General features: G+C 42.8%; 1 protein-coding gene across 2 annotated transcripts; it reads left to right on the top strand.

Annotated features, from left to right (window-relative positions):
• ubfd1 (ubiquitin family domain containing 1) lies at nt 1-27,546 on the top strand. Of its 2 annotated transcripts, none has more exons than XM_059653994.1 (7): nt 1-67; nt 8,578-8,865; nt 10,206-10,414; nt 19,331-19,396; nt 21,029-21,134; nt 22,279-22,361; nt 25,364-27,546. In XM_059653994.1, the coding sequence occupies exons 1-7, from the start codon at nt 52-54 to the stop codon at nt 25,472-25,474; spliced, it is 879 nt and encodes a 292-aa protein (XP_059509977.1). In that variant the 5' UTR covers nt 1-51; the 3' UTR covers nt 25,475-27,546. The 2 variants fall into 2 exon arrangements, with proteins under 2 accessions (XP_059509977.1, XP_059509978.1); XM_059653995.1 differs by lacking the exon at nt 1-67 and adding an exon at nt 6,698-6,814.
• The last annotated feature ends 430 nt before the right edge of the window (nt 27,547-27,976 follow it).

Raw genomic sequence — 27,976 nt, 5'->3', positions numbered from 1 at the left:
ACGGATGTTGTCAGCGTGTTCCCAGCAGGCGTTGGGCTTTGCGCGATAGCGATGGCGGCTAGTGATGGTAGGTAGCGGTTATGGCTGAATGCAGAGCTCGGCAACCTGGTCTGCTTACAGTGGGATACTGTTCTCCTAGCTATGCTAGTTGGTGCTGCACATGGATTTTCATGTGTCGGGATCGCATTGTCAAGAGACAAGTGTTGAACAGGCACTCGAGGCCCAGTGTGATCAAGATGCAATCATCTAAGAGCGAAGAGTTATCAGGAGACCGGGGTGCGAGGGTTTTGTGGTGGGGTGGTGAGCTTGGCGACCAGAGTGTGAGAGATCTAGCTGGGTGTATTGTGTTGGACAGCAAGGTGCAAAGGAGTGGTGGGGGTGTTGAGCTGGAGATCAGAATATCTGGTAGCAACATGCTAATATTGTGGCGTCTCTGGCTGGCTTCTCCATATAACCGTCACTGTAGGCAGGATGTGATAACCACTGAAGTTCAGTGGTGCATTGTATGGAAGATTCAGGATGTTTTTTTTCCCAATCTCGAATGCTTTCTATGCAGTAATTAGGTTAGGTTCTGTTATTTTGGGTACTATGTATGAGTGCTTTGAGACAGTGCAGGCAACCTATATGAGCTGGTGATTTTTTGAGCTTATGGTCCTCCAAAAGTGGGAAACTAAGAATTGGCTCAGGATTTGAGGGTTTTCCTCCTCTCATCTCTGTCTGTAGAGATTGATTTTAGTAATAGAGCTGTACAGCATGAAAACTTTGTCTTTGGTCCAACTCATCCATGTAGACCAGATAACCTAAATAAATCTAGTTGCATTTGGCCCATAACCCTCTAACTGCTGTGCCCTGGTGAAGTGTTGACTGTCCTACTCTTCTGCTGGCTGACTTGTTGTGTTCCTCCAGGTGCACACTGTAAGATTCCAACTAAACTGTTGCCATTCATATACTCATCCTGATGCCTTTTAAATGTTGTAATTGTACCAGCCTCCTCCACTTCCTCTGGTAGCTCATTCCATATGCTAGTTGGTGCTGCACATGGATTTTCATGTGTCGGGATCATCACCCTCTGTGTGAAATAGTTACCCCTTAGGTCTCTTTTAAATCCCCCCCCCCCCTGCTTTGAATCTATGCTGTCTAGAACATAGAACGTTACAGCACAGTACAGGCCCTTTGGCCCTCGATGTTGTGCCGACCTGTCATACCGATCTCAAGCCCATCTAACCTACACTATTCCATGTACGTCCATATGCTTGTCCAATGCTGACTTAAATGTACCTAAAGTTGGCGAATCTACTACCGTTGCAGGCAAAGCGTTCCATTCCCTTACTACTCTCTGAGTAAAGAAACTACCTCTGACATCTGTCCTATATCTTTCACCCCTCAATTTAAAGCTATGCCCCCTCGTACTTGCCGTCACCATCCTAGGAAAAAGGCTCTCCCTATCCACCCTGTCTAACCCTCTGATTATTTTATATGTTTCAATTAAGACACCTCTCAACCTTCTTCTCTAATGAAAACAGCCTCGAGTCCCTCAGCCTTTCCTCTTAAGACCTTCCCTCCATACCAGGCAACATCCGAGTAAATCTCCTCTGCACCCTTTCCAAAGCTTCCACGTCCTTATAATGTGGTGACCAGAACTGTACACAATACTCCAAGTGCGGCTGCACCAGAGTTTTGTACAGCTTCACCATAACCTCTTGGTTCTGGAACTCGATCCCTCTATTAATAAAAGCTAAAACACTGTATGCCTTCTTAACAGCCCTGTCAACCTGGGTGGCAACTTTCAAGGATCTGTGTACACGGACACCGATCTCTCTGCTCATCTACACTGCTAAGAATCTTACCATTAGCCCTGTACTTTGCCTTCTGGTTACTCCTACCAAAGTGCATCACCTCACACTTGTCTGCATTAAACTCCATTTGCCACCTCTCAGCCCAGCTCTGCAGCTTATCTATGTCTCTCTGCAACCTACAGCATCCTTCGTCACTATCCACAACTCCACCCACCTTAGTGTTGTCTGCAAGTTTACTAACCTATCCTTCTACGCCCTCATCCAGGTCATTTATAAAAATGACAAACAGCAGTGGACCCAACACCGACCCTTGTGGTACATCACTAGTAATTGGTCTCCAGGATGAACATTTCCTATCAACTACCACCCTCTGTCTTCTTTCAGCAAGCTACTTTCCGATCCAAACTGCTATATCTCCCACAATTCCATTCCTCCACATTTTGTACAATAGCCTATTGTGGGGAACCTTATTGAGCGCCTTGCTGAAATCCATATACACCACATCAACCGGTTTACTCTCATCTACCTGTTTGGTCACCTTCACCTCGTAGCCCTCAAGTGCTCTAACTGAGCCTTAACATCTCATCCTAACATAAGCCTTCTTCTTCCTCTTGACCAGAGATTCCACCTCCTTCGTAAACCACGGCTCCCACACTGTACAGCTTCCTCCCTGCCTGACAGGTACATATTTATCTAGGACACACAGGAGCTTTTCCTTGAATAAGCTCCACATTTCTAATGTGCCCATCCCCTGCAGTTTCCTTCCCCATTCTATGCTCCTTAAATCTTGCCTAATCTCATCGTAATTGCCTTTCCCCCAGCTATAACTCTAGCCCGGTGGTATGCACCTATCCCTTTCCATCACTAAAGTAAACATAACAGAATTGTGATCGCTATCACCAAAGTGCTCACCTACTTCCAAATCTAACACCTGGCCGGGATCATTACCCAGTACCAAATCTAATGTGGCTTCGCCCCTTGTTGGCCTATCTACATACTGTGTGAGGAAGCCCTCCTGCACACTCTGGACAAAAACTGACTCATCTATAGTACTCGAACTATAGTGTTCCCAGCCAATATTTGGAAAGTTGAAGTCCCCCATGACAACTACCCTGCCTCTCTTACCCTTATCGAGAATCATCTTTGCTAGCCTTTCCTTTACATCTCTGGACCTATTCGGAGGCCTGTAGAGAACTCCCAACAGGGTGAACTCCCCTTTCCTGTTTCTAACCTCAGCCCGTTCTACCTCAGTTGACGAGTCCCCAAACATCCTTTCTGCAACTGTAATACTGTCCTTGACCAACAATGCCACACCTCCGCCCCTTTTACCATCTTCTCTGTTCTTACTGAAACATCTAAATCCCGGAACCTCCAACAACCATTCCTGTCCCTGCTCTATCCATGTCTCCGAAATGGCCACAACATCAAAGTCCCAGGTACTAACCCATGCTGCAAGTTCACCCACCTTATTTCGGACGCTCCTGGCATTGAAGTAGACACACTTCAATCCAACTTCTTGCTTGCCGGTGCCAACTTGCTTCCCTGAAACTTTATTTCGGATCACCCTACTCTTAACCTTTTCTATAGTCGAACTACAATTTTGGTGCCCATCCCCCTGCTGAATTAGTTTAAACCCACCCGAACAGCCTTAGCAAATTCCCCCCCTGCCCCAGGATATCGGTACGCCTCTGGTTCAGGTGAAGACCATCTTGCTTGTAGAGGTCCCACCTACCCCAGAAAGAGCCCCACTTATCCAAGAATCCAAAACCCTCCCTCCTGCACCATCCCTGTAGCCACGTGTTCAACTCCTCTCTCCCCCTATTCCTCGCCTCACTAGCACGTGGCACAGAAACAAACCAGAGACAACAACTCTGTTCGTCCTAGCTCTCAGCTTCTGTCCTAGCTCTCAGCTTCTATCCTAGCTCCCTGAATTTCTGCCTTAAATCCCCATCTCCCTTCCTACCTATGTTGTTGGTGCCAATGTGGACCACGACTTGGGGCTGCTCCCCCTCCCTCATAAGGATCCCAAAAACACGATCAGAGACGTCATGCACCCTGGCACCTGGGAGGCAACACACCAACCGTGAATCTCTCTCGTCCCCACAGAAACTCCTATCTGTCCCCCTAACTATGGAGTCCCCAATGACTAATGCTCTGCGCCTCTTCCCCCTTCCCTTGTGAGCAGCAGGGTCAGACTCTGTGCCAGAGACCTGTGCCCCACTGCTTTCCCCTGGTAAGTCATCCCCCCGCAACAGTATCCAAAACGGTATACTTATTGTTGAGGGGAATGGCCACAGGGGATCCCTGCACTGCCTGCCGGCTCCCTTTCCGTCCCCTGACCGTAACCCATCTGCCTTTTTCTTGTACTTGAGGAGTGACTACCTCCCTGTAACTCCTCTCAATAACCCCCTCTGCCTCCCGAATGATCCGAAGTTCATCCAGCTCCAGTTCCCTAACACGGTTTTCTAGTTATGGACTCGTCCACTCTAGGGACAAAGATCTTGTCTATTTACCCAATCCATGCACCTCATGATTTTATGAACCTCTGTAAGGTCACTCCTGAGCCTCTGACATTCCAGAGAAAGTAGCCTCTCCCTATGACTCAAACCATACATATCTGGCAACATCCTGGTAAATTCCTTTCTGAATCCTTTGAAGTTTCACATCATCCTTCCTGTAACAAGGAGATGAGAATTGAAAGCAGTTTTCCGACAGTGGCCTCACTAATGTCCTGTACAGCTGCAACATTACCTCCCACCTCCTGTACTGAATGCACTGACCAATAAAGGCAAAAATACCAAATGCTGCCTTCACGATCCTGTCTACCTGTGGCTCCCCTTTCAAGAAACTATGAACCTATACTCCAAGATCTGTTTATTCAGTAACACTCTCCAAGACCTTACCATGATTTGCTATTGAATATTGTATTTTGCAACTGTAGGCCTGCTGGATTTAAAGGAATTCAAATTTTGTTGAGTTATTCATGTGCTTTAAGTGCAGCAACTGTCAATTAAGTCAAGTTTAGGGTTTGAATTTGAAAAACAGTAACCAATTTTGTCACTTATGCAAGATTTCTTTAAGTGCACATCTTGGAACTTGTTCAGTTTACTGGTCTAATTAAAAATGACAAATGGTTTTCTGACCTTTCGTTTAAAAAGGAGAACAGGCAGAGGTCTGAAAAATACCAGAGAATGTTGAGTTGACAGTGTTTAATTCCAGATACTCTGGAGGAGAACAACCATTTGAATAACCAGCTTGTGTCATCGAAAAGATTAAGTAGTCTGTCTGTCCTATCTCAATACAGGTAACAGCCATTATGTCATCAACAATGCCCCTTGCCACATCAGATAGGCACAAAAAAAATCCTGTGAAGTAGCAGGGGATTGCAGTTACTTGTATCAAAACATCACTTGTTCCATCTTTGCCTACTTCTGTACCTTGAGATCCTCAAAAATGAAACTTTTTTGGAAGTGTTATGTGATTCCAAACTTACTGCATATTCCATTCTGATATCAGTGATTCAAAAGCATAGCACCCTGTATTCTGATCCAATTTTTTTCAATACCCTCCAATACATGAGGCAGTAATGGAATTGAAGACTTGCAGGGGTACTTGCAACAATTGGATTTTTCTGAAAGAAAGGGTCTCCCTGGAACTTTTTAATTAAATGAATTGAAGGAGAGGACAATGTTTAGGTGGATTAAAGATTTTTTCATCTTGATGTGTATAGAGTAGTCATTCCTTGTCTGAACACAACTAGGTCTTACTGGCATGCTCTTAGAAGAAACCGAAAGGAGTAGAAGGAGAATAGGAAAGAAATATTGCTTTAAAAATGAATTTGCTTTATGTTGGGAGTTCTGCAGTGTGCCCAGAATTGCTTCCTAGATCAATGTATTAAGCTGAAATGGTACAAAAGAAAAAGCTGGAAACATTTAGCAGCCAAGGCAGTATCTAATGTTTCTGGTTGATAACGTTTCAACAAAACAGATGTATCTGTGATGAATTTTAAACAGTTATAGTAAAGGGAGAAGAACAAAAGAATAGGCAGATCTGCAATTGATTGGCAAGCAGGAGAGACTGTACTCAAATGCATGGTGATATGGGAAGACTTTGGGGGGGTTTTGTTCTTGTGCCAAGAAACCAAAGTAGAGTGACTAGATAAGACAGTAATAATCATAACCTAATTAGACTTGATATAAAATTTGAAGGAGTAAGGAGGAAATTCCAGAGTTGGGACTTGGGCGTTGGTGGATTAATTGAAATTTGTCATTGTGCAGAACAGGAGTAGAGCATAGACCTTCTGACATTGTAGGGAGAGTAAGTCAGGCAGGTGAGGATTACCAACAAGGATGAGAATTTTAGAACTATATAATCACTGCACTCTTTCAAATGTTGCTATTGATCTACAGTTTCGGTTTAAACAGTTAGAATACTTCTCAGTATAGTAACTGATCTGATGCTGAGATCTCCAGCAACGCATGACTCGAGTGTCATACAAAGTAATGAGCTGATGATCCAAGCTCCACTTCAAGACTATAGCCATCTCGGGTGACAGTGCTACCACCTTTAAATAAAATGAACCCTATCATTATTTGAATAAGTCATTTCTGATGATAAATGATGTTTAGGTGACTTTTATGAAGATTGAGTTGTGGTATATTTCTTTAAGCATAGGACTTTATTTCTCCCAGTATTGCAAGCAAAATTGGGCAAAACTTTGCTGATTAGTTTTCAAATAGTCAAAATTAATTTACAACTATGAAAAATTAATGTGTATACTGTTTTAATGAGAGAAAATTACATTCCCACCCCCACGACCACTTGTGTTTAAGGAGATTCACTTAAGAATTATTTCTAGAACTAAATAAGTTTTTTTTTATTTTGTTTAAACAGGGAAGAAAGTCTGAATGAATGTTTTCAACTTACGGAGAGCAACTGTTCTCTGCTATTTGGAAGCGATCAGAATTTTATCAGTAAATGATGTCTTCTTGGTTGGTGCTGCTGGATTAGATTCACGTGTAAGCATTGCATATTAGGAGGTAGATTTATATTTGAAACCTGTCTGGAGATGCTTGAAGGGAGGTTCACCTTTTGCCCAATAGGTTATTCTGGTTACTTCTTAATTCGTGCATGTCTGTAGGCTGTCCTAAACCACCATCCTGTCAATTTTGAGAGCTGTCACAGCTGAAGTTGATCCTGTCATTGCCTAGAACCTACTTGTACTCCATCCTGTGTTTTGTTGGTACCTGTAATGGTCAAGTAATTGAAATGTTGGAAGGGATTTTCATTTTTATAACTTAAATAAACATTTAAAAGCATCCATTCTCCACTGATGCGAGTCGATTGAAAGGACTGTGGGGTCTGTGATTGTTGGCTAGGGATGCACGTGGGTCAGTAGAACATGACATCTCTCTGTTTGTCTTTCCTCACCCTTTTCTTTCGTTGAATTGTCTAATGAGGTCTCTTAATACCATGTATGCAAGATGGCACTTGGGACAATGCAAACCTAGGCAACTGTATATACTCCAGACATACTAAAACTGATACACAGCAAAAACGAAGATCATTGAGCAATTGTAAATCCATGACCTTGCTTGGATGTTGGGTTGACTGCTGAAGCTCTTTTTTTTAAACAAATATGTACCTTGTATTTATTCATAGAATGCTAATTGGATAAGAAGTGCTTAGCACTTTAGAAAGAGATGCTGTCTCCTTCTGTTGACGTTGAGCTCTTTCAGTTTAGTGTTCTCTCCCTATAGCTGCTACTTGTAATGCTGAACTCTGCTGGCTGCATATGTGGTAGGATCCTTTTTGAACCCGTAGATGCCTTGCTTTCATTTGTTGAGTTTTTGATGTTTGGTGATTTTTTTTTTTATTTGTTTACAGTAAGTTGGGCGATGGAAGAGGTGTGACCTCACCCTAGACCCACTATTAGCCTGGCCAGCTGACCAGTATCAACCAATGATACACAGACTTTGACTTGTTGATTTGTTTGAGTGGTAGGGATATGTAATTCAATTGAAAAATCTTTTTTAAAAAAGAAACTTCAGAATTGACTGTGAATAAGCTATCAGATCAGGGCATGGATTTAATGCAGGTAACATCTTGATCACTTTGCCTTATTTTTGTTTAATTTAACTGGTGGTTTAACAAAGAAGTGATTCACAAATAGAAGAACCTCTCTAATGTATGTTTGAAAGCTAGGAAGTACAAAAGTGAGGTGTTACAACATGGCCAATTGAAAGGATATAGAACATAGAACATAGAACATAGAACAGTACAGCACAGAACAGGCCCTTCAGCCCACAATGTTGTGCCGACCATTGATCCTCATGGATGCACCCTCAAATTTCTGTGACCATATGCATGTCCAGCAGTCTCTTAAATGACCCCAATGACCTTGCTTCCACAACTGCTGCTGGCAACGCATTCCATGCTCTCACAACTCTCTGCGTAAAGAACCTGCCTCTGACATCCCCTCTATACTTTCCACCAACCAGCTTAAAACTATGACCCCTCGTGCTAGCCATTTCTGCCCTGGGAAATAGTCTCTGGCTATCGACTCTATCTATGCCTCTCATATAATTGGTGTGAGAGTTACATAGGGAGTTTTCACTGTACATGGGTATGTAACCATTTTAAAGAAAGAGTTAAAAAGAAAATATAACAAATTTCTGGTTGTGTGGATGTGAAATTGGTGTAAGTTTTTTAAATATTTTCAAGATTAATTCAAATTCTGATATTTGGGTAATTAGTAACCTCGTTTTCTTTGATTTTGTAGGGGCAGATACTGGTGGAATGGCAACAGAGGCCTGCAAAGACATCACCATTCAGAAAGAGAAACCAAGCTGTGGGACTGCTGGTGAAGGAGATGCTCAAACCTTGCTGACTGAGCAAATGGAGAATGAGAGTGCACTCCCTCAAACTTCAGTTAGCAATGGTGGGGAGTCAGATGCAGGGAAGGAAATGGTCGACCTGAAAATTATTTGGAACAAAAACAAGTATGATTTGAGAGTTCCGTTGGATAGTACAGGAGCAAGTTTGAAAGAAAAAATTCATACACTCACAGGTGTGTTTTCCTGGGCCACTTTGGATCATATTAACTTTCCTGCCATGTCTGTAGTTGAGGATGACAGATGGCTGAACAATGCCAAACCTTGGTGTACTGGGGAAATGCTGGAGTATTGGTTCTGCCACTATTTGCCACTATTTGCCATAAATTATATAGCATTTACAATACACTAACAGCATTCAACTCTGGTGTTTTATGCTTCACACAAGCCTACTTTCATACAGTTGTCTCGCTATCAGCATGCCCTTTATTCCTTTCTCCCTGTTGCCTCTCTGTTTTCCCCTAAAGGAATTTATGCGATTTTTATGGATTATGCAAATAATCATGTAATTTTAGGTTCACTTTCTCACCTTGTCTTCATGAAGAAGTTTGTCCTGAATAGTTTATTGGATTTGAAAACCTTCCTTATCTTGAGTGGAGAGAATTCCTTTCAAGTTGTAGGAAACTGATATTGCAGCAATTTGGTTTTCTGTGTAGTCCTTCCTCTCTAACCTGAAAAGCTACCGAGCTAGTTGGATTTTTCACCATTGGAAACTCTTAACCAGAAGCTTGATTGCTGCTATATAAATAATCTTGTGTGTTGTTGAGCAGTTGATCAGTGTGTCTTGCCCTTGTTTTAATCTGACCCAGTCCCATGGAGACACACTTTTCTCAGTAATTTAGATGTTTGACACCAATGTACAGTACAAAGTACTGACTTGTTAGTTTGCTAAATTCTCAGTCTTGTGCAAGGATTTTGAGTACCGTTAAAGGAAATATAAACATTTATACTTGCGAGGCTGTTTTTCTGATACTTGACTGTGCTTTATTGTGTCTCACCTTTTCCCGTACTTGCCCAGGAAATGTTGAAGGAGTATTTTGTTTTATCTAACTTGTGTTGTAGTTACTCTGGGAATATATGGTAGTGTAGAAAGAGCTTTATTCTGCTTCAAGATTGTGCTGTATCTGCTCTGAAAATATTGAATGCAGCCATAGATGGTAGCTGTGGTATATCATGCTGTATTAGTGCTATGTGGTACCTCCTAACATTGGCCATGATAGTCATTCTTACAAAGTTTGCCACCGCTCCCAATTTTCTGATTATACTGATTTTTGGCAAGTGATCTCTGATCATTCATTGGAGACATAACATTTAACAACTTGGGAGTGGGAAACCAGAGAGGATTAATTGTGTTGGTGGTTGGGGGTGGAGAAGTTGAAGTATAGATTTCATACTGGTTTTCTTATTTGTATTGATCCCGGCCTTTCTGATTCTCACTGGTCCTGACAGTGATGAGAATGTTATCCCAATTTTTCAAGCATTAGACTAAGATCAATACTATCTTTCCTCTTTGCAGGTCTCACTCCCGCTATGCAGAAGGTTATGCACAAGGGTCTGCTCCAAGAAGATAAAACTTTACGTGAAATTAAAGTCACGAATGGTGCGAAGATAATGGTAATCGGATCAACAATTAATGATGTTCTAGCAGTAAACACGCCAAAAGAAGTGGTGCAACAAGAGGCCAAAGCTGAAGAGCCTAAAAAGGAACCTTTATGTAGGCAAAAGGTAAAGACCATTTTGTACAAAAAAATTCTAGTGTTGGGTAACATGAATGGGAGGCTTTTTAGCTACTTGAATCTGCAGTAGACTATTGAGCCCTCAAGCCCAACCGACAGCACTGGGGACAGGTTATTCAGCCCAGTGAGTCCACGGTCAGATCATAGCTGATCTGTAATACTATCGGTCGTAGCCTATGCGCCGTCCTTGACTCCCCAGTCCAACAAAATTTCACATTGGTTCACAGTACCTTGTGTGACCCAGTGAAGCCTTATTATCTCAATGTGGTCCATGCTAGATTGCACTTACAAACGTATGATTTAGGAGCTGGAGAAAGCCACATGGCACCTCTAACCGCCATCATTCAGTAGGATCATGGCTGATCTGGTTGTGACCTCAATACCAAGTTCTTTCCTTCTCTCTTCTTCCACCCCCAAAAAGCTAATCATTGAGTCCCTTGTTATTCAAGAATCATATCTGTCTCTGCCTTGATTATTCAATGCTCCACCACATTGCCCTCTGGGACACAGTTATGAAGACACCTGACCCTCGGAGAGAAAAAGTTCAACTTAAATGGGAGGAACCTTTTTATTTCTAGAGTGTGTCCCTTGATTTTAGTGTCTTCTCCAAGGGAAAACATCTCTTTTAAACATGCACCCTGTTATGTTCTGTTTAATTCAATTGCTTCTTATTCTTTTAAATTGAAGGAAACGCTAGTACCCATTTTAATTCCTGTAACCATGATTTTCCCATCACAACTGCTGTTCCTCCCCAAACCCCACCCCATAAAAACTCAAATACAAGTTAAGTAAATCTCATCTGAACTACTGCTAATGCATTTAAACCTTTTCTTAAGTAGATAGATCTACTTGTATATAATTGTAGTCAAAAATCTGAACTCTTATACTCTGTCTTTCTAATCTCAGTAAGGACGCTCTGATCCTTATGTATGTCTATTCTGTGATTTCTATTTAAGTAAATGTAGACATATTCCCTTTCCTCACACACTCTTCTGCCAAATGTTTGTTGATCTGACTTTATCCCCCTTTGCAGACTACTTGTGTTCTCTTCAGAACTTTGTTTCATACATATCTTTGTATCATCAAATTTAGCAACCATACATTTGGTACCTTCATCTAAGTAATTGATATAAATTGTTAACAAATTGAGGTTTTATCAGCAAATCCTGTGTACACCACTTGTCACCTCCCAACCTCAAAATGGCCCATTTTACGCACACCCTCTACTTTTATATTAACTTACCAAATCCCTCTGTGTGATGAGATACTTTTGTGTGTACACAAATGCTCTTTGTTGCATCGTAACTTTTGTGGCATCTTGTCAACTACTTTCTGGAAATCTAAATAAACGCATTCTTCTTTATCCCAAGTTACTTATTAAGTCCTCAGAGCTCTAATTTAGTCAAACATGATTTCTTTTCACACAACCACATTGACTCTGATTGCACTAAGATTTAATTACCTGGCAATAATCACCTGCAGTTAGTGTTGCTGTCTTACATTGCCTTGTGAGTCATGGCACCAGAACAAAAATGGACCTACTTGGACTCCAAAGGATTCTTCACTGGCAAGCTCTTAGGATTTTTACAACTCCTGACCATTTTATACTGTCGGTGGGATTCATGCGAGGGTTGCAGTTGGAGGACAGCTCATTGCATTGGTCAGGGTTATACGCATCAGCAAGCTAGATATCTCCCTGTTCTTTGCCGGATTGTAGTTCATTCCGTTGGTATCTAATGAAGGCATAATTGACATCCGATTGGTCGGTGGCTGAGTGAGTTGGCCATTCATTCGTTTTGAGTCTGCAACCATCCAACAATATAATGGCTGCTCATTCAACTGAGTTTACTGTTCCCATTTTATCCCAATACCCTGTGATCCCTTTAGCCTTAAGAACTATATCTTGAAGACATTCATCGTTTAGGCTTCAATCACTTTTTTTGTTCTGTGACAGAGATTTTCACAACCTAACGACTCGACATTATCCTCATCTTAGTCCTAAATGGCCTGCCTGTTGTCCTTAGATTGTGACCTCTAGTTGTAGGTGCACTACAATTTTTCATAATCATAGAATGATTACAGGCCAGGAGACCCACGTTAAAATTCTACCTGCTATGGAAATGTGTGAAAACATTGCTGAACAAGTTGGTTAGAAAATATCTAGAATGGCTACACCACAGAAGGGGCTGTTGGATCTTTCATGTCTGTTTGGCTCAATTCAGAATCTACTGAACTGTCCACACTGTTCCTGTAACACTGCTTTTCAGATAATTGTCCATGCTCCTTTTTGAAGGTCTGATTTGAATTTAGCGCTGTTGCTTTCTGTGGCCCTGCATTTCTGGATTTAAACATTTCTTTTAATCCTTCCCTGATGCCTTAGATTATCTTGCCTTTCACCTAAATTGATCATTCTGCTATTGGAACAGTTTCTTTTCCTTTTTTCAACCCTGCCCTGATTTCATGATTTTGATGAAATCAAATTTCCTCTCCATCTTCTATAATGAGAGCAGCCCTACATTTACTAGTCCATCCAGATGTCTGGTTCCAAGGCTTTTCGAATCATTTCTGCAACCTCTCCAATATCTTCATCCTTCCTTGAGCGTCATGCCCAGAATTGGGCGCAAGAGTTGTGTTGAGTCCCTATCCATGTTTTATAAAGGTGGTTGATAACTTTTTTTGTATTCTGTCTCTAATAAATTAAGAAATTGATTAAAAACAAACCTCTGTGTCCTTCCACCTTCGAAGATTGCACACAGGAGCCACAGGAAATGGCAGTATGTACTTTCGGATCATTCGGGAGGCTGAGGGGATAATTGAGAGGAGTTACAGGGAGGTAGTCACACCTCAGGTACAGGAAAAAGGTAGATGGGTTAAAGTCAGGGCACGGAAGGGGAACAGGCAGACAGTGCAGGGATCCCCTGTAGCCGTTCCCCTCAATAACAAGTATACAGTTTTGGATACTGTTGGGGGAGTGGGGGAACTTACCGCAGTAAACCATGGGGTACAGGTCTCTGGCACACAGTCTGTCCCTGTTGCTCAGAAGGGAAGGGGTGGGGGGAGAGGAGGAGAGCATTGGTCATTGGGACTCCATAGTCAAAGGGACAGATAGGAGGTTCTGTGGGAACGAGACAGACTCGCAGTTGGTGTTTTGCCTCCCAGGTGCCAGGGTCCGTGATGACTTGGATTGTGTTTTTGGGATCCTGAAGGGGGAGTGGGAGCAGCCCCAAGTCATGGTCCACATAGGCACCAATGACCTAGGTAGGAAAAGGGATGGACATGTAAGGCAGAAATTCGAGGAACTAGGGTGGAAGCTTAGAGCTAGAACAAGCAGAGTTATCATCTCTGGTTTGTTAGCCATGCCGCTTGCTAGCGAGGTGAGGAATAGGGAGAGAGTATCCCTGTGGCCACAGGGATGGTGCAGGAGGGAGGGATTCAGACACCTGGATAATTTGGAGCTCATTCTGGGGTAGGTGGGACCTCTACAAACAGGATGGTTTACACCTGAACCAGAGGGGTACCAATATCCTGGGGAGAAATTTGCTAATCCTCTTCTGAAGGGTTTAAACTAATTCAGGGGGATGGGAACCTGAATTGTCACTCCACTATACAGGAGGTTGAGAATAGTGAGGTCATGAATAAGATTTCAAGGTCGCAGGAGTGTACCGGCAGGCAGGAAGGTGGTTTGAAGTGTGTCTAATTCAACGTCAGGAGCATCTGGAACAAGGTGGGTGAACTTGCAGCATGGGTTGGTACCCTGGATTTTGATGTTGTGGCCATTTCGGAGACATGGATAGAGCAGGGACAGGAATGGTTGTTGCAGGTTCTGGGTTTGGATGTTTCATTAAAATCAGGGAAGATGGTAAAGAGGGGGAGGTGTGGCACTGTTAGTCAAGGACAGTATTATGGTGGCAGAAAGGATGTTTGAGGACTCATCTACTGAGGTAACGTGGGCTGAGGTTAGAAACAGAAAAAGAGAGGTCACCCTTTTGGGAGTTTTCTATAGGTCTCTGAAAAGTTCCAGAGATGTCAAGGAAAGGATTGCAAAGATGATTCTGGATAGGAGTGAAAGTAACAGGGTAGTTGTTATGGGGTCTTTAACTTTCCAAATATTGACTGGAAATTCTATAGTTTGAGTACTTTAAATGCGTCAATTTTTGTCCAATGTGTGCAGGAGGATTTCCTCACACAGTATGTAGATAGGCCAACAAGGGGCAAGGCCACATTGGATTTGGAACTGGGTAATGAACCAGGCCAGGTGTTAGATTTGGAGGTGGGTGAGCACTTTGGTGTTAGTGACCACAGTTGGGTTCTGTTTACTTTAGCAATGGAAAGGGATAGGTGTATACCACAGGGCAAGAGTTATAGCTGAGGGGGAGGCAATTATCAGGTGATTAGACAAGATATAGGATGGGGAAGGACTAGGCACAATTGAAATGTAGAGCTTGTTCAAGGAACAGCTACTGCATGCCCTTCATAAGTACGTATCTGTCAGGCAGGGAGGAAGTGGTCGAACGAGTGAATCATGATTTATTAAAGAAGTTGAATCTCTTGTTAAGAGGAAGAATGAGGCTTATGTAAAGATGAGGTGTGAAGGCTCAGTTAGGGCGCTTGAGAGTTACAAGTTAGCTAGGAAGGATCTAAAGAGAGCTAGGAAGAGCCAGGAGGGGACATGAGAAATCTTTGGCAGGTAGGATCAAGGAAAACCCTAAAGTTTCCATAGGTATGTCAGGAATAAAAGAATGACTAGAGTAAGATTAGGGCCAGTCAAGGACAGTAGTGGGAAGTTGTGTGTGGAGTCCAAAGAGATAGGAGAGGTGCTAAATGAATGTCTTTTTCCTGTGTGAATACTGACAAAAAATATTGTCGAGGAGAATACTGAGGTACAGGCTATTAGACTAGATGGGATTGAGGTTCATAAGTAGGAGGTGTTAGCAATTCTGGAAAGTGTGAAAATAGATGAGTCCCTGGGCTGGATGGGATTAATCCTAGGATTCTCTGGGATGCTAGGGAGGAAATTGCAGAGCCTTTGGCTTTGATCTTTATGTTGTCACTGTCTACAGGAACAGTGCCAGAAAACTGAGGGATAGCAAATGTTGTCCCTTTGTTCAAGAAGGGGAATAGAGACAACCCTGGTAATTATAGACCAGTGAGCCTGCCTTCAGCTGTGGGTAAAGTGTTGGAAAGGATTATAAGAGATGGGATTTATAATCACCTAGAAATTTGAATAGGGATAGTCAACATGGTTTTGTGAAGGGTAGGTCATGCCTCTCAAATCTTGAGTTCTTTGACAAGCTGACCAAACAGCTGGATGAGGGTAAAGCTGTTGATGTAGTGTATATGGATTTCAGTAAAGCGTTTGATAAGGTTCCCCACGGTAGGCTGTTGCAGAAAATACAGAGGCATGGGATTTAGGGTGATTTAGTGGTTTGGATCAGAACAGAGGGTGCTGATTGATGGGGAAATGTGCATCCTGGAGTTCAGTTACTAATGATGTACGCAAGGATCTGTTTTGGGGCCACTGCTGTTTGTCATTTTTATAAATGACCTGGATGAGGACGTAGAAGGATGGGTTAGTAAATTTGCGGATGACGCGAAAGTCGGTGGAGTTGTGGGTAGTGCGGAAGGATGTTGTAGATTAGAGGGACATAGATAAGCTGCAGAGCTGGACTGAGAGGTGGCAAATGGCGTTTAATGCAGAAAAGTGTGAGATGATTCACTTTGGAAGGAGTAACAGGAATACAGACCACTGGGCTAATGGTAAGATTCTTGGCAGTGTGGATGAGCAGAGAGATCTCTGTGTCCATGGGCATAGATTCCTGTAAGTTGCCACCCAGGTTGATACAATCATTAAAAAGGCGTACAATGTGTTAGGTTTTATTGGTAGAGGGATTGAGTTTCGGAGCCATGAGGTCATGTTGCAGCTGTGCAAAATTCTGGTGCGGCCACACTTGGAGTATTGCGTACAGTTCTGTTCGCTGCATTATAGGAAGGATGTGGAAGCATTGGTGCAGAGGAGATTTACCAGGATGTTGCCTGGTTTGGAGGGAAGGTCTTATGAGGAAAGGCTGAGGGACTTGAGGCTGTTTTCATTAGTGAGAAGAAGGTTAAGAAGTGACTTAATAGAGACATACAAAATGATCAGATGATTAGATGGGTGGACAGTGAGAGCCTTTTTCCTCAGATGGTGATGGCTGGCACGAGGGGACATAGCTCTAAATTGAGGAGTGATGGATATAGGACAGATGTCAGAGGTAGGTTCTTTACTCAGAGTAGTAAAGGCGTGGAATGCCCTGCCTACAACAGTAGACTCACCAACTTTCAGGACATTTAAATGGTCATTGGATAAACATATGGATAATAATTGAATAGTGGAGGTTAGATGGGCTTAAGATTGGTTTCACAGGTCGGCAAAACATCAAGGGCTGAAGGGCCTGTACTGCGCTGTAGTGTTCTATGTTCTTTAAAGGGTTGGGATTAGAATGAGGATAGGTATCATTTTAGAGTTCTTTACATTGAATTTCATCTGCCACATGAGATCTTGAAAGGAACTCTGTAAATTAAGCTCTGTATTAAAATACTGCCCACCCTTGTATACACTGCTTATGAATAGAGTGCTGCTTGTTAGTTTTCAGCAAAAGTGCTTACACCAGTGGAAACAAGTGCCCCCAAGAGACCTTTTCTTACTGAAGATGTTCATTTTAAGGAGTATGGATAAACTAATAAATAAGGCGTAAGCTCTGTGGCAGTGGCGCATACTGCAGCTCAGAGGGAGGTAAGTACCTGGAGCAAACTGCTTAAAGGAAGTGCTCTTTGATAGAAATGAAGGAAGTTGTGTAGTTCGTTTTAATATTGTTTTGAGGCAGATTGAGATGCAAATGAGATAATGGGAACTGCAGATGCTGGAGATTCCAAGATAATAAAATGTGAGGCTGGATGAACACAGCAGGCCAAGCAGCATCTCAGGAGCACAAAAGCTGACGTTTCGGGCCTAGACCCTTCATCAGAGAGGGGGATGGGGGGAGGGAACTGGAATAAATAGGGAGAGAGGGGGAGGCGGACCGAAGATGGAGAGTAAAGATGATAGGTGGAGAGAGTGTAGGTGGGGAGGTAGCGAGGGGATAGGTCAGTCCAGGGAAGACGGACAGGTCAAGGAGGTGGGATGAGGTTAGTAGGTAGCTGGGGGTGCGGCTTGGGGTGGGAGGAAGGGATGGGTGAGAGGAAGAACCGGTTAGGGAGGCAGAGACAGGTTGGACAGGTTTTGGGATGCAGTGGGTGGTGGGGAAGAGCTGGGCTGATTGTGTGGTGCAGTGGGGGGAGGGGATGAACTGGGCTGGTTTAGGGATGCAGTAGGGGAAGGGGAGATTTTGAAACTGGTGAAGTCCACATTGATACCATATGGCTGCAGGGTTCCCAGGCGGAATATGAGTTGCTGTTCCTGCAACCTTCGGGTGGCATCATTGTGGCAGTGCAGGAGGCCCATGATGGACATGTCATCAAGAGAATGGGAGGGGGAGTGGAAATGGTTTGCGACTGGGAGGTGCAGTTGTTTGTTGTGAACTGAGCGGAGGTGTTCTGCAAAGCGGTCCCCAAGCCTCCGCTTGGTTTCCCCAATGTAGAGGAAGCTGCACCGGGTACAGTGGATGCAGTATACCACATTGGCAGATGTGCAGCAGATCCTCCGACACTTCCGCCATTTACAATCCGACCCCACCACCCAAGACATTTTTCCATCCCCTCCCCTGTCTGCTTTCCGGAGAGACCACTCTCTCCGTGACTCCCTTGTTCGCTCCACACTGCCCTCCAACCCCACCACACCCGGCACCTTCCCCTGCAACCGCAAGAAATGCTACACTTGTCCCCACACCTCCTCCCTCACCCCCATCCCAGGCCCCAAGATGACATTCCACATTAAGCAGAGGTTCACCTGCACATCTGCCAATGTGGTATACTGCATCCACTGTACCCGGTGCGGCTTCCTCTACATTGGGGAAACCAAGCGGAGGCTTGGGGACCGCTTTGCAGAACACCTCTGCTCAGTTCGCAACAAACAACTGCACCTCCCAGTCGCAAACCATTTCCACTCCCCCTCCCATTCTTTAAATCACACGTCCATCATGGGCCTCCTGCAGTGCCACAATGATGCCACCCGAAGGTTGCAGGAACAGCAACTCATATTCCGCCTGGGAACCCTGCAGCCATATGGTATCAATGTGGACTTCACCAGTTTCAAAATCTCCCCTTCCCCTACTGCATCCCTAAACCAGCCCAGTTCATCCCCTCCCCCCACTGCACCACACAACCAGCCCAGCTCTTCCCCACCACCCACTGCATCCCAAAACCAGTCCAACCTGTCTCTGCCTCCCTAACCGGTTCTTCCTCTCACCCATCCCTTCCTCCCACCCCAAGCCGCACCCCCAGCTACCTACTAACCTCATCCCACCTCCTTGACCTGTCCGTCTTCCCTGGACTGACCTATCCCCTCCCTACCTCCCCACCTACACTCTCTCCACCTATCTTCTTTACTCTCCATCTTCGGTCCGCCTCCCCCTCTCTCCCTATTTATTCCAGTTCCCTCTCCCCATCCCCCTCTCTGATGAAGGGTCTAGGCCCGAAACGTCAGCTTTTGTGCTCCTGAGATGCTTCTTGGCCTGCTGTGTTCATCCAGCCTCACATTTTATTATCTTGAGATGCAAATGATTGAGCTTTGTGATGTTAAGATGTATGTTTTCTTCATTATGTATATTTATGTTCATGTAATTCACAAGTTGGATTTAACTGACGAGTGCTCACTTTTCACCATGCTATTGTTTAGGGGGAAGCTTTCATACTGATGTTTCAAGTGAGTTTGCTTCGGTGTGTCATTAACTTCCTGTGGTTTCATTGGCTACTCTTTTTCTTCTCCTAGCAACACAGGAAAGTATTAGACAAAGGAAAACCAGAAGATGTCATGCCGTCCATTAAAGGTGTTAAGGTAAGTTGCTGCATTTGATGTTTTTCTGTGCTTTATGAAGGATTCATGGTGTTTCTACCTGTTGTCTGTGATCAGTAGGAGTGGAGCCTGTCTTGCCTCTGAATTGTAAAGCATGGGTTCAAGACCTACTGAAGATACTTGTGTGCAAGTATCCATGCTGAGTCCTCAGTACTGAGGGAGTGTTGCCATCTTTCAGCCATAGATCTCCACTGTATTGGAAAGATCTAAGATCCATTGGTGTAATGATGATATTCCAGGTCATAGTAGGAGGGGGAGTTGCTGCTGAAATTTCTAAAATCTTTGGAAAATCCAGGAGTATCAGACAGCTTGAAGATGAAGAAAATCACTCACTGAGAAATCAGCCCATTACCATCAGCACTGATCTCTTACGCATGAAAGCTTTCAAACTGTATGCAGAGCCAAGCCCAATTTACGGTGCCGCCTCAAATTGCAAAGATAAATATAGAATAAAGCTTCTTTGACACTGACAACTCCAAGACATCTCTGCAGCAGTAACAGTGTAATATCCTTGGCCTAACCATCTTCAACTACAACATCAATGGCCTTCCCTCCATCATAACAGCAGCACTGTTCATGATTCAGACATTGAAGTATCCATGTCAATACTCAAAAAAAATTCTAGATCGTTTTAAAGCTTGGTCCGTCAAATAAGTAGTATTTGTGCCACACAGCTATAATTTTCAACAAGAGCATCTTAATTATTGCCCCTTGATATTCATTGGTATTTCACTGAATCTCCTGGGGGTTACTGATGACCTGAAATTTAACTGGACTAACTGTAAAAAGACAGTGGCTACAAGAACAGGTCTGAGGTAATGAATCTTACTATGTAACTTAGCTCCTGACTCCCTGAGGCCTGTGTCCACAAGGCACAGGTCAGGAGAATGATTGATTGCATCCTTCTCACTTCCCTGGGTGAGTACAGCTCTAACAACAAAGAGCTTGACGCCATCTAGAACAAAGCAGCCTACTTCATTGTCACCACATCTGCAGATGTTCAGATTCTCTACCACTGATGTCCTGCTGAGCAATGTACTATCTACAAGATGCACTGCAGAATTTTACTAAGGTTCCATTTGCTTCTAAACAAATGAGCATTGCCAACTAGAAGGGCAGGACAGCAGATATGATAACACCATTTTCAACTCCACATCCAGGCTTGCAACTATCTCTCTATTCCTTCTGTTACTGAGTCAAACTTGTAGAATCCTCTCCTTTAATATGCGTATGGGTGTCTGTACACGAAGTGGACTGTAGCAGTTCAAAAGGCAGCTCGCAACCATCAATTAGACATGGGCAATAAATACATTGAGTGAATGTTTAAATTCTTGAAGCACTCAGGATTAGCTGTTGAATTTAACTCTACTCCCCCACTTCAAAGTAGGCTGCGCTAGTGTGATAGTTTAATTTGGCACATCTGTCTTTGTAGATGGTCTAAATTTATACCTTCCACTCTGCACTTTGGGGCAGTTTGGCTCCCCCAGTGGTTGAGATTTGTGATTCTTATTTGAAGCTCTCATTTCTAATACAATGAATGGGGCAGTCTGACAGGCCACCTTATCCCTCAAAAAGGTTTGTGATACTAACTGGTGCATCCTGAACACTCTGCAGGAGCGCTTACCGAGTGTACCGTTATCTGGCATGTACAACAAGTCAAGTGGAAAAGTAAGGTTAACCTTCAAACTGGAGCAGGACCAGCTCTGGATTGGAACCAAGGGTGAGTTTTAAAGTATACGTGTTGCTTTGACTCGTTGCACTCTCGTAACAAACCTTGTATGTGTAATAATACTTGCCCCCCACACCCCTATCCCAGGCCCCAAGATGACTTTCCACATTTAAGCACATCTGCCAATGTGGTATACTGCATCCATTGTACCCGGTGTGGCTTCCTCTACATTGGGGAAACCAAGCCGAGGCTTGGGGACCGCTTTGCAGATCACCTCCGCTCGGTTCGCAATAAACAACTGCACCTCCCAGTCGCAAACCATTTCCACTCCCCCTCCCATTCTTTAGATGACATGTCCATCGTGGGCCTCCTGCAGTGCCACAATGATGCCACCCGAAGGTTGCAGGAACAGCAACTCATTCTGCTTGGGAACCCTGCAGCCCAATGGTATCAATGTGGACTTCACCAGCTTCAAAATCTCCCCTTCCACCCACTGCATCCCAAAACCAGTCCAACCTGTCTCTGCCTCCCTAACCTGTTCTTCCTCTCACCCATCCCTTCCTCCCACCCCAAGCCGCACCTCCATCTCCTACCTACCAACCTCATCCCACCTCCTTGACCTGTCCGTCTTCTCTGGACTGATCTATCCCCACCCTACCTCCCCACCTGTACTCTCCTCTCCACCTATCTTCTTTTCTCTCCATCTTCGGTCCGCCTCCCCCCTCTCTCCCTATTTATTCCAGAACCCTCACCCCATCCCCCTCTCTGATGAAGGGTCTAGGCCCGAAATGTCAGCTTTTGTGCTCCTGAGATGCTGCTCGGCCTGCTGTGTTCATCCAGCCTCACATTTCATTACCTCTTATGCGTAATAATACTTGCATGTTTACCCTGATCTGTCCAGTCTCTGAGGAAGTGTTATAAATACTGTATAACTGTAAACTGCAGTGGAAGGTAGCTGAGCAGTGTCCTTTTCTGGTGTCACCTATATATTAAATGGACTTTCTGGCTGGTTTTTATTAATCCATCCTCAAAAATCTGCACTTGGAAAAAGAACCAGTTAGAGAGCAACTGGAAAAAGTGGGGAAGTGCATCTTATTGGATAATTGTTTGGAAGTGTTTCTTGGGAACAGCATGCTGAATGGACTCCCTTGGTACAATAAGATTTTGTGGGTAACTGGGGTTTTGTTTCTAACAGAGAGAACAGAAAAAATCCCTATGGGTTCTATCAAAAATGTGATCACTGAACCCATTGAAGGACATGAAGATTATCACATGATGGTGAGTACTGAGCCCAGTGCCTGGTAAATGTGGAGGGCGTAGGGTTTCTGGATATTGGCGTGTGTGGGACTGTAATTCATGTTTACATATTTTTGAGGGTTGAACCTTGAGGATTTACTGAGAATTTATATTGGATCTGGTTTAACAGCATATTTGGTTGAGTTGAGATTTTTGGAAGGTAGGAGATGGGAGACTGATCAGGACTAGACTCTGGAGGAAGAAAATTGCAGATTTTGGCATTAGATGAGTTGAAGGAAGAATAGAGTATATGGTGGAATGGCAGTGGCAAAAGGTATTCTTGTGTTGGAGTATGTAGAAATCGCAGAGTCCTTGAAGTTTGGTTCATGTCAGAGATTGACTTGATAAGGTAATGCATAATGTACAGATTTCCAAAACCTCCAGCTCATTGTGTTCTCACTGTCCTGTTAGTGCAATTACATGTGAACAACTCTTTCTGCCACTCTGTAACCAGCCATTGGGATTTACACGCCAGTGCAGCCTGTATGCATTGTCAGTAACTTCAATCCTTGTCTATTTAATTTGTTGTTGATGACACTTGCATTAGACTGTTATGGATCAATTGCTGTTCAATTACCACTTTTCAAAATTAAAAAGTTACATGATTGGCACAATTCACTGAAGCTGTAACTCCCAATATCTTCTGATTGCAACTGCATTTTGTTAAGAAGACAAGATAATCCCTATATAACTTCCAGGAACAGAACAAAAAGGTCAGACCTTTTGGCCTGTCGCCAGTAAGTTAACTAGTCTGTAGTTTCTTGCTTTCTGCCTCCCAGCTTTCTTGAACGAAGGTATTGTTTGCTATCTTACAACCTGCAGGAACCTTTCAGATCTAACAAATTTTGAAAGATTATAACCAATGCATCTATCTGTGCCGACACTAGATTTAATACCTTTAGGATGCAGACTGTCAAGTGCTGATTGACTTGTCAGTCTTTAGGCCGAAGAATATTACTAAAACCCTTTTGCTGGTGAAGTTTGGTCCTCAACATCATCTCTCTTGATTTTTATCTTTTGGAAGTTTAAGTTTTCTACAGTGAAGACAGCCAAAACATTCTTGTTCATATATCCCCTCTGTTTTTGTTGTTTTCCTTTATCAATGCTCCAGCTTCAACCTCTGGAGGACTAACACCTGCTTTAGTGACACATTTTAACTCCTTTTAAAACTTGAAGGAATTCTACATTGTTTCTGTATTACTAGCTAGCCTTCAAATTATACTTTGTCCTCCTTTTTACTACTTTGTTCTTTAAATATTGTCTAATCCTCTGGTCTGGCTTTGTAATACTGTGACTTCAAGAGCAGGTCAGAGGCTAGAAATCCTGCAATGGGTATTTTGCTTATGGGCTCCTTCAAAGCTTATTCACTGTCTACAATGTGCAAGTCAGGAGTATGATGGAATTATCTGTTGTTGGAGTTACTGTCTTCCAGGCATTCACAGAACATAGCAGGCCCTTCGGCCCACAATGTTGTGCTGACCTATTATCTGAGTAAGATCAATCTACACTGCATATTTTGTTTTACTGTCCTCCATGTGCCTATCCAATAGCTGCTTAAAAGTCTCTAAAAGGAGCTTGTTTCTATCCAGGACAGAGCAGGCAATATGGCCTCCTGGAATTTTGCTCTCAGCTACAGCTGCCACCATCACCACCGCACCCTCTTCGCCTGGTTGGGGTGGGGGGGGGAGGTGGGATGCAAGGGAGAGAGGGATTCTAACTGCAACCTATTTATCAATGGGCCAGGTAATGTCTGAGAACCTAGGTTTGAATCTTGCCATGGCAACTCATGAAATTTAATTCCAGACATTTTTAAAAAAACAAAATTTAAGAATCTAATCACTATGAAACCGTTGTCAATTGTCAGAAATACCAATCTGTTTCACTAATATCCCTCCTTTTTTAGGAAGGAAACTGCTGTCCTTATCTGGCCTAGCCTACATGTGACACCAGACCTAGCAATGTGGTTGCTTCTTAATTGCTGTCTGTGCATTTGGGGGTTGCGCAATAAATTCTGACCTAGGCATTGAGGCCAACATCCCGTGAATAAATTCAAGATAAATTGCACCTGGTTGAATGACACCATCCTATAGCAAGACATTTAGTTTGCCTATTAACCTTGGAGTCCATGTTGAGGCAAGGGCAGACGTTGTGAACACTAGCACGAGGTAGGCAACATAGCTGGCTGGTCTCCCTTGATTATCCTCTCCTACCATTAAATTCTTGATAATGTCCCTGCTAGGACGGCTACCTGCACTGTGGTGCCAAGATCAATTTACCCATCTGCTGCTTTCATCAATACAGGCTCCAAGAATCCTTGCTACTCATCAAGGTTTATTCCTGCTAGTCAACTTAAATACCAAAGAAACATTACAATGCTAATTTTCTGGGCTTCTCACTTTCTCAAACAAACAAGATTCAGAATAATGAAATTGAGTAAAATTGGGAAGCAGTGCACATATGACACCAAGTTAAAGTTGTAAAAGTCATTAGGCTGTGCCATTGGAGGAGGATGAGAAGAAGGTTTTCTCCATATTGTAAGTTTGTTTTAGTGCACAGTTCAGTTATCAGGTATGTCTAAAAGTCTTGGTGGGCATGTGGGATGTTTTAGTTGAGTGCAGTCTGAAGGAAAAGTTTCTTTTATTTCACATTGCCATTGGGATGTTAAACAGCTGTTTTAAAACTTGTAGTTCAGAAGAAATGTGAGCTCCGCTGGTGACCTGGCCAACATTACTCCCTCTACTCCACCAGAAAGAACAAAATAACTGGTTGTCCATCATGTTGTTTGTGGAATTTTCCCTTTGCATGTGCTGTTTTCTAGCCCATCAGTAAAATGAAGACATTTGAAATGTTTTGGTGTGAACTGTAATTTTGAATGAATGATCTTGTTCCTGTGGCTAAAATGACTACTCTAATTTTTTTAGACGTATGTCCCTACTGCAGTTCTAATCTCCATTCATTGATTTTTCTTTTTGTTGCTTTTCTAGGCATTTCAGCTGGGTCCCACTGAAGCGTCATACTATTGGGTTTACTGGGTGCCTACACAGTATGTTGATGCAATCAAAGATACAGTTCTTGGAAAGTGGCAGTATTTTTGAATGTGCCTCCACCTCTGGCAGTGAAGGATGGACTCAAACCAAAGGACTATAAAACTGATTAATTGGAACTTTCTCATACTGGATTGTAATTCTTCCTCCCCACTCCCTTCCCAACCCTTGGAAGATGCCAACAATGATAAATAGATTTATAAAAATGTGTTGGAAGATCCTCACCAGCAGCTGGAGGTGGTATGTCCAATCAGACTTTACCTTTGAACTTCAAATTCAAAAAATGTTCAAAGAAGGAAAACTCCAAATTATTTGAAGTTCTGTAAGAGCCACAATTACTTGCAGGTTATGCACTAGAAGCATTATTATATTTTCTGTAACATGGATAACCTCTCATCCAGGGCTGAATCTCTAATAGTACAGTGGGCCTCTACTTACTTGTACTCCTGGCTGCCTGGTCCTGCTATCATGTGTGGATCTACTATATCAACTTATAAAGCTTAATTGGAGTGTTTATTTCTATAAACAAGCTTACATTACATGTCTATTCTCAGGACACTTTACAGTCAGATGCCTTCTATTTAAATAACTTCTCCTATTGTCTCCTTAGTATCCCAATGGCATTCTTTTGACTTGCCTTGTTTGCAAAATCCAAGTAAAAGGGAGAGTGCAAAGAAAAAATGGTGCACAATGAATTCTGTTTGTCTACCATCTTGACTGTCTAACTGGCTTTGCTAGTTAATTGCATTAATTTTTCCAGGCACAACACTATGCAATTAAGCGGAACCCACTGTACTTCCACTAATTTCTGAGGGATTTTAAAAAACCATATTTGGGTGAACCATGTAATTGTACTGTGTGTGCTGAGTTTTCAACTTGTTGCCATAATGCGGTACTGATTTTTAAAGTTGCATGACCATTTCCACTTCATTGGTTTTAGTTTCCGTGTAGCATGAGGGACAGAGGATAAGTCTCAAAGCATTTTGTCTCTGTTAGTAAGTTTCAAGATCTTTTTATCAAGTAGATAGTTTTACCTGGGACCCCAAATGGGAAGGTGATCAAGGATAAAATGCTTGTTATTTTTAATGCTTGATGTTGAAGGATCTTCATTGTAGTGCCATATATACCTCTTCTCTGGGTTATCCTGTAAATCAGTTCTCATTATAAAGTTGGTAGTGTGCACTCGGCCAAGTCAAGTATTGTCTTTCGAACAAATTAAAATGATTACATGTTTTTAAATAACTTCAAAATTAAACCTGATTCTTTGTGAGCAAACTTTTCAGCAATTTTGAAATGAGAGCAGCAAACAATTTTTAAATCCATTTGGTACTTCCACTTGATGCAATATATTGGGCACTGATAAGGGGTTGTGTAGGTTTTGGCTTTTTTGCTGTGTAATTCTGTTTCAAGTGGTGAAAAGAGTTCCCAGCTTGGCTAACCTCTCAGACTGAGAGATCTGTGCCACCCATTCACTTTCATAATCTTCCAGAAAATGCATTGTTCTAAACAATGTGGATGATCTTTGCTTTGTTTCTAACCAGTGTTTTCAGCACTGTCTAACCAGTGTTGCATCTGCCCTGGGAGCTTTTGATCAGACACTGCAGAAGGAGCTTTACTGTGTAACTTCACATGTGCTGTGCCTGCCTTGGAAGTATTTATAAAAGTGCAGTAGAGGCTTCATTCTGTACTGTTCACATGTATAGAATAACTGCACTTATGGCAATAAATGGCAGTTTCTAATCACTGATAATCCTTACTTGAATTCATATAAGCCAGTGAAATGTTTTGATTTAATGGGCTTTGGATAAAGTTTTTAATAGATCAAAGGCCAGATAACTATGAAAAGAAGGTGCAATATTTAAGTGTAAATACCATCTTTCAACAAAACAAATCCTCTGTCCTATTCTGGAATTTTCCATGTTTGGAAACTGATGCTATGATTCAGATGATTGCAAAGGGTCATGCAGCTTTTAATACCACTTAACTTGCAGAACGCATGATTCAAGCACCCCAAGTATCTGGTGAACTGAGGGAGTTGACTTGGTTTTAGAGTTGCACTGCTTCTGATTTTAGTGCTGACCATTAGTTAGCCCAATCTTTAATTGTAAAGATTAGTCTTTATTGCCAATTAAAGTTTGTTACTTTACAGTATTAAATTTGTGTTGTCTTCTGTTGTGGGTCTAATGTGGAGTATCACCAGAACTACACAAACAAAATACTGTGTATACTGAAGAAACTCGACAGGTCTGGTAGCATGTGTGGAGAGAAAAACTACCAATTTTAATCGTGTTCCAAAGAATTAATTGAACTGCAAACACATACTGTGTACTGAATGCTGCTAAACCTCTTGAATTTTACCAGTATTTTCTATCTTTAACTACGGTTAAGAACTGCTGAGAGTGGATTTGCTTTGCTTTTGTCTGATTGCGGATGAATGATAGAAACGGTCTCTCGGGACTGGCCTACGCCCGTACCTACATTAGATCGTTGCTAGTGTTTTCTATTGGGTTCTTAGTAATGTAAAGTGGTGTTGTTTGCGCCGTCAGCATGCTC

The sequence above is a fragment of the Stegostoma tigrinum genome, chromosome 23 (assembly GCF_030684315.1).
Source record: "Stegostoma tigrinum isolate sSteTig4 chromosome 23, sSteTig4.hap1, whole genome shotgun sequence".
NCBI classification, from domain to species: domain Eukaryota; kingdom Metazoa; phylum Chordata; class Chondrichthyes; order Orectolobiformes; family Stegostomatidae; genus Stegostoma; species Stegostoma tigrinum.
Note: the sequence above shows the minus strand (reverse complement) of the source record. Positions and strands in the feature narration are given on the sequence as shown.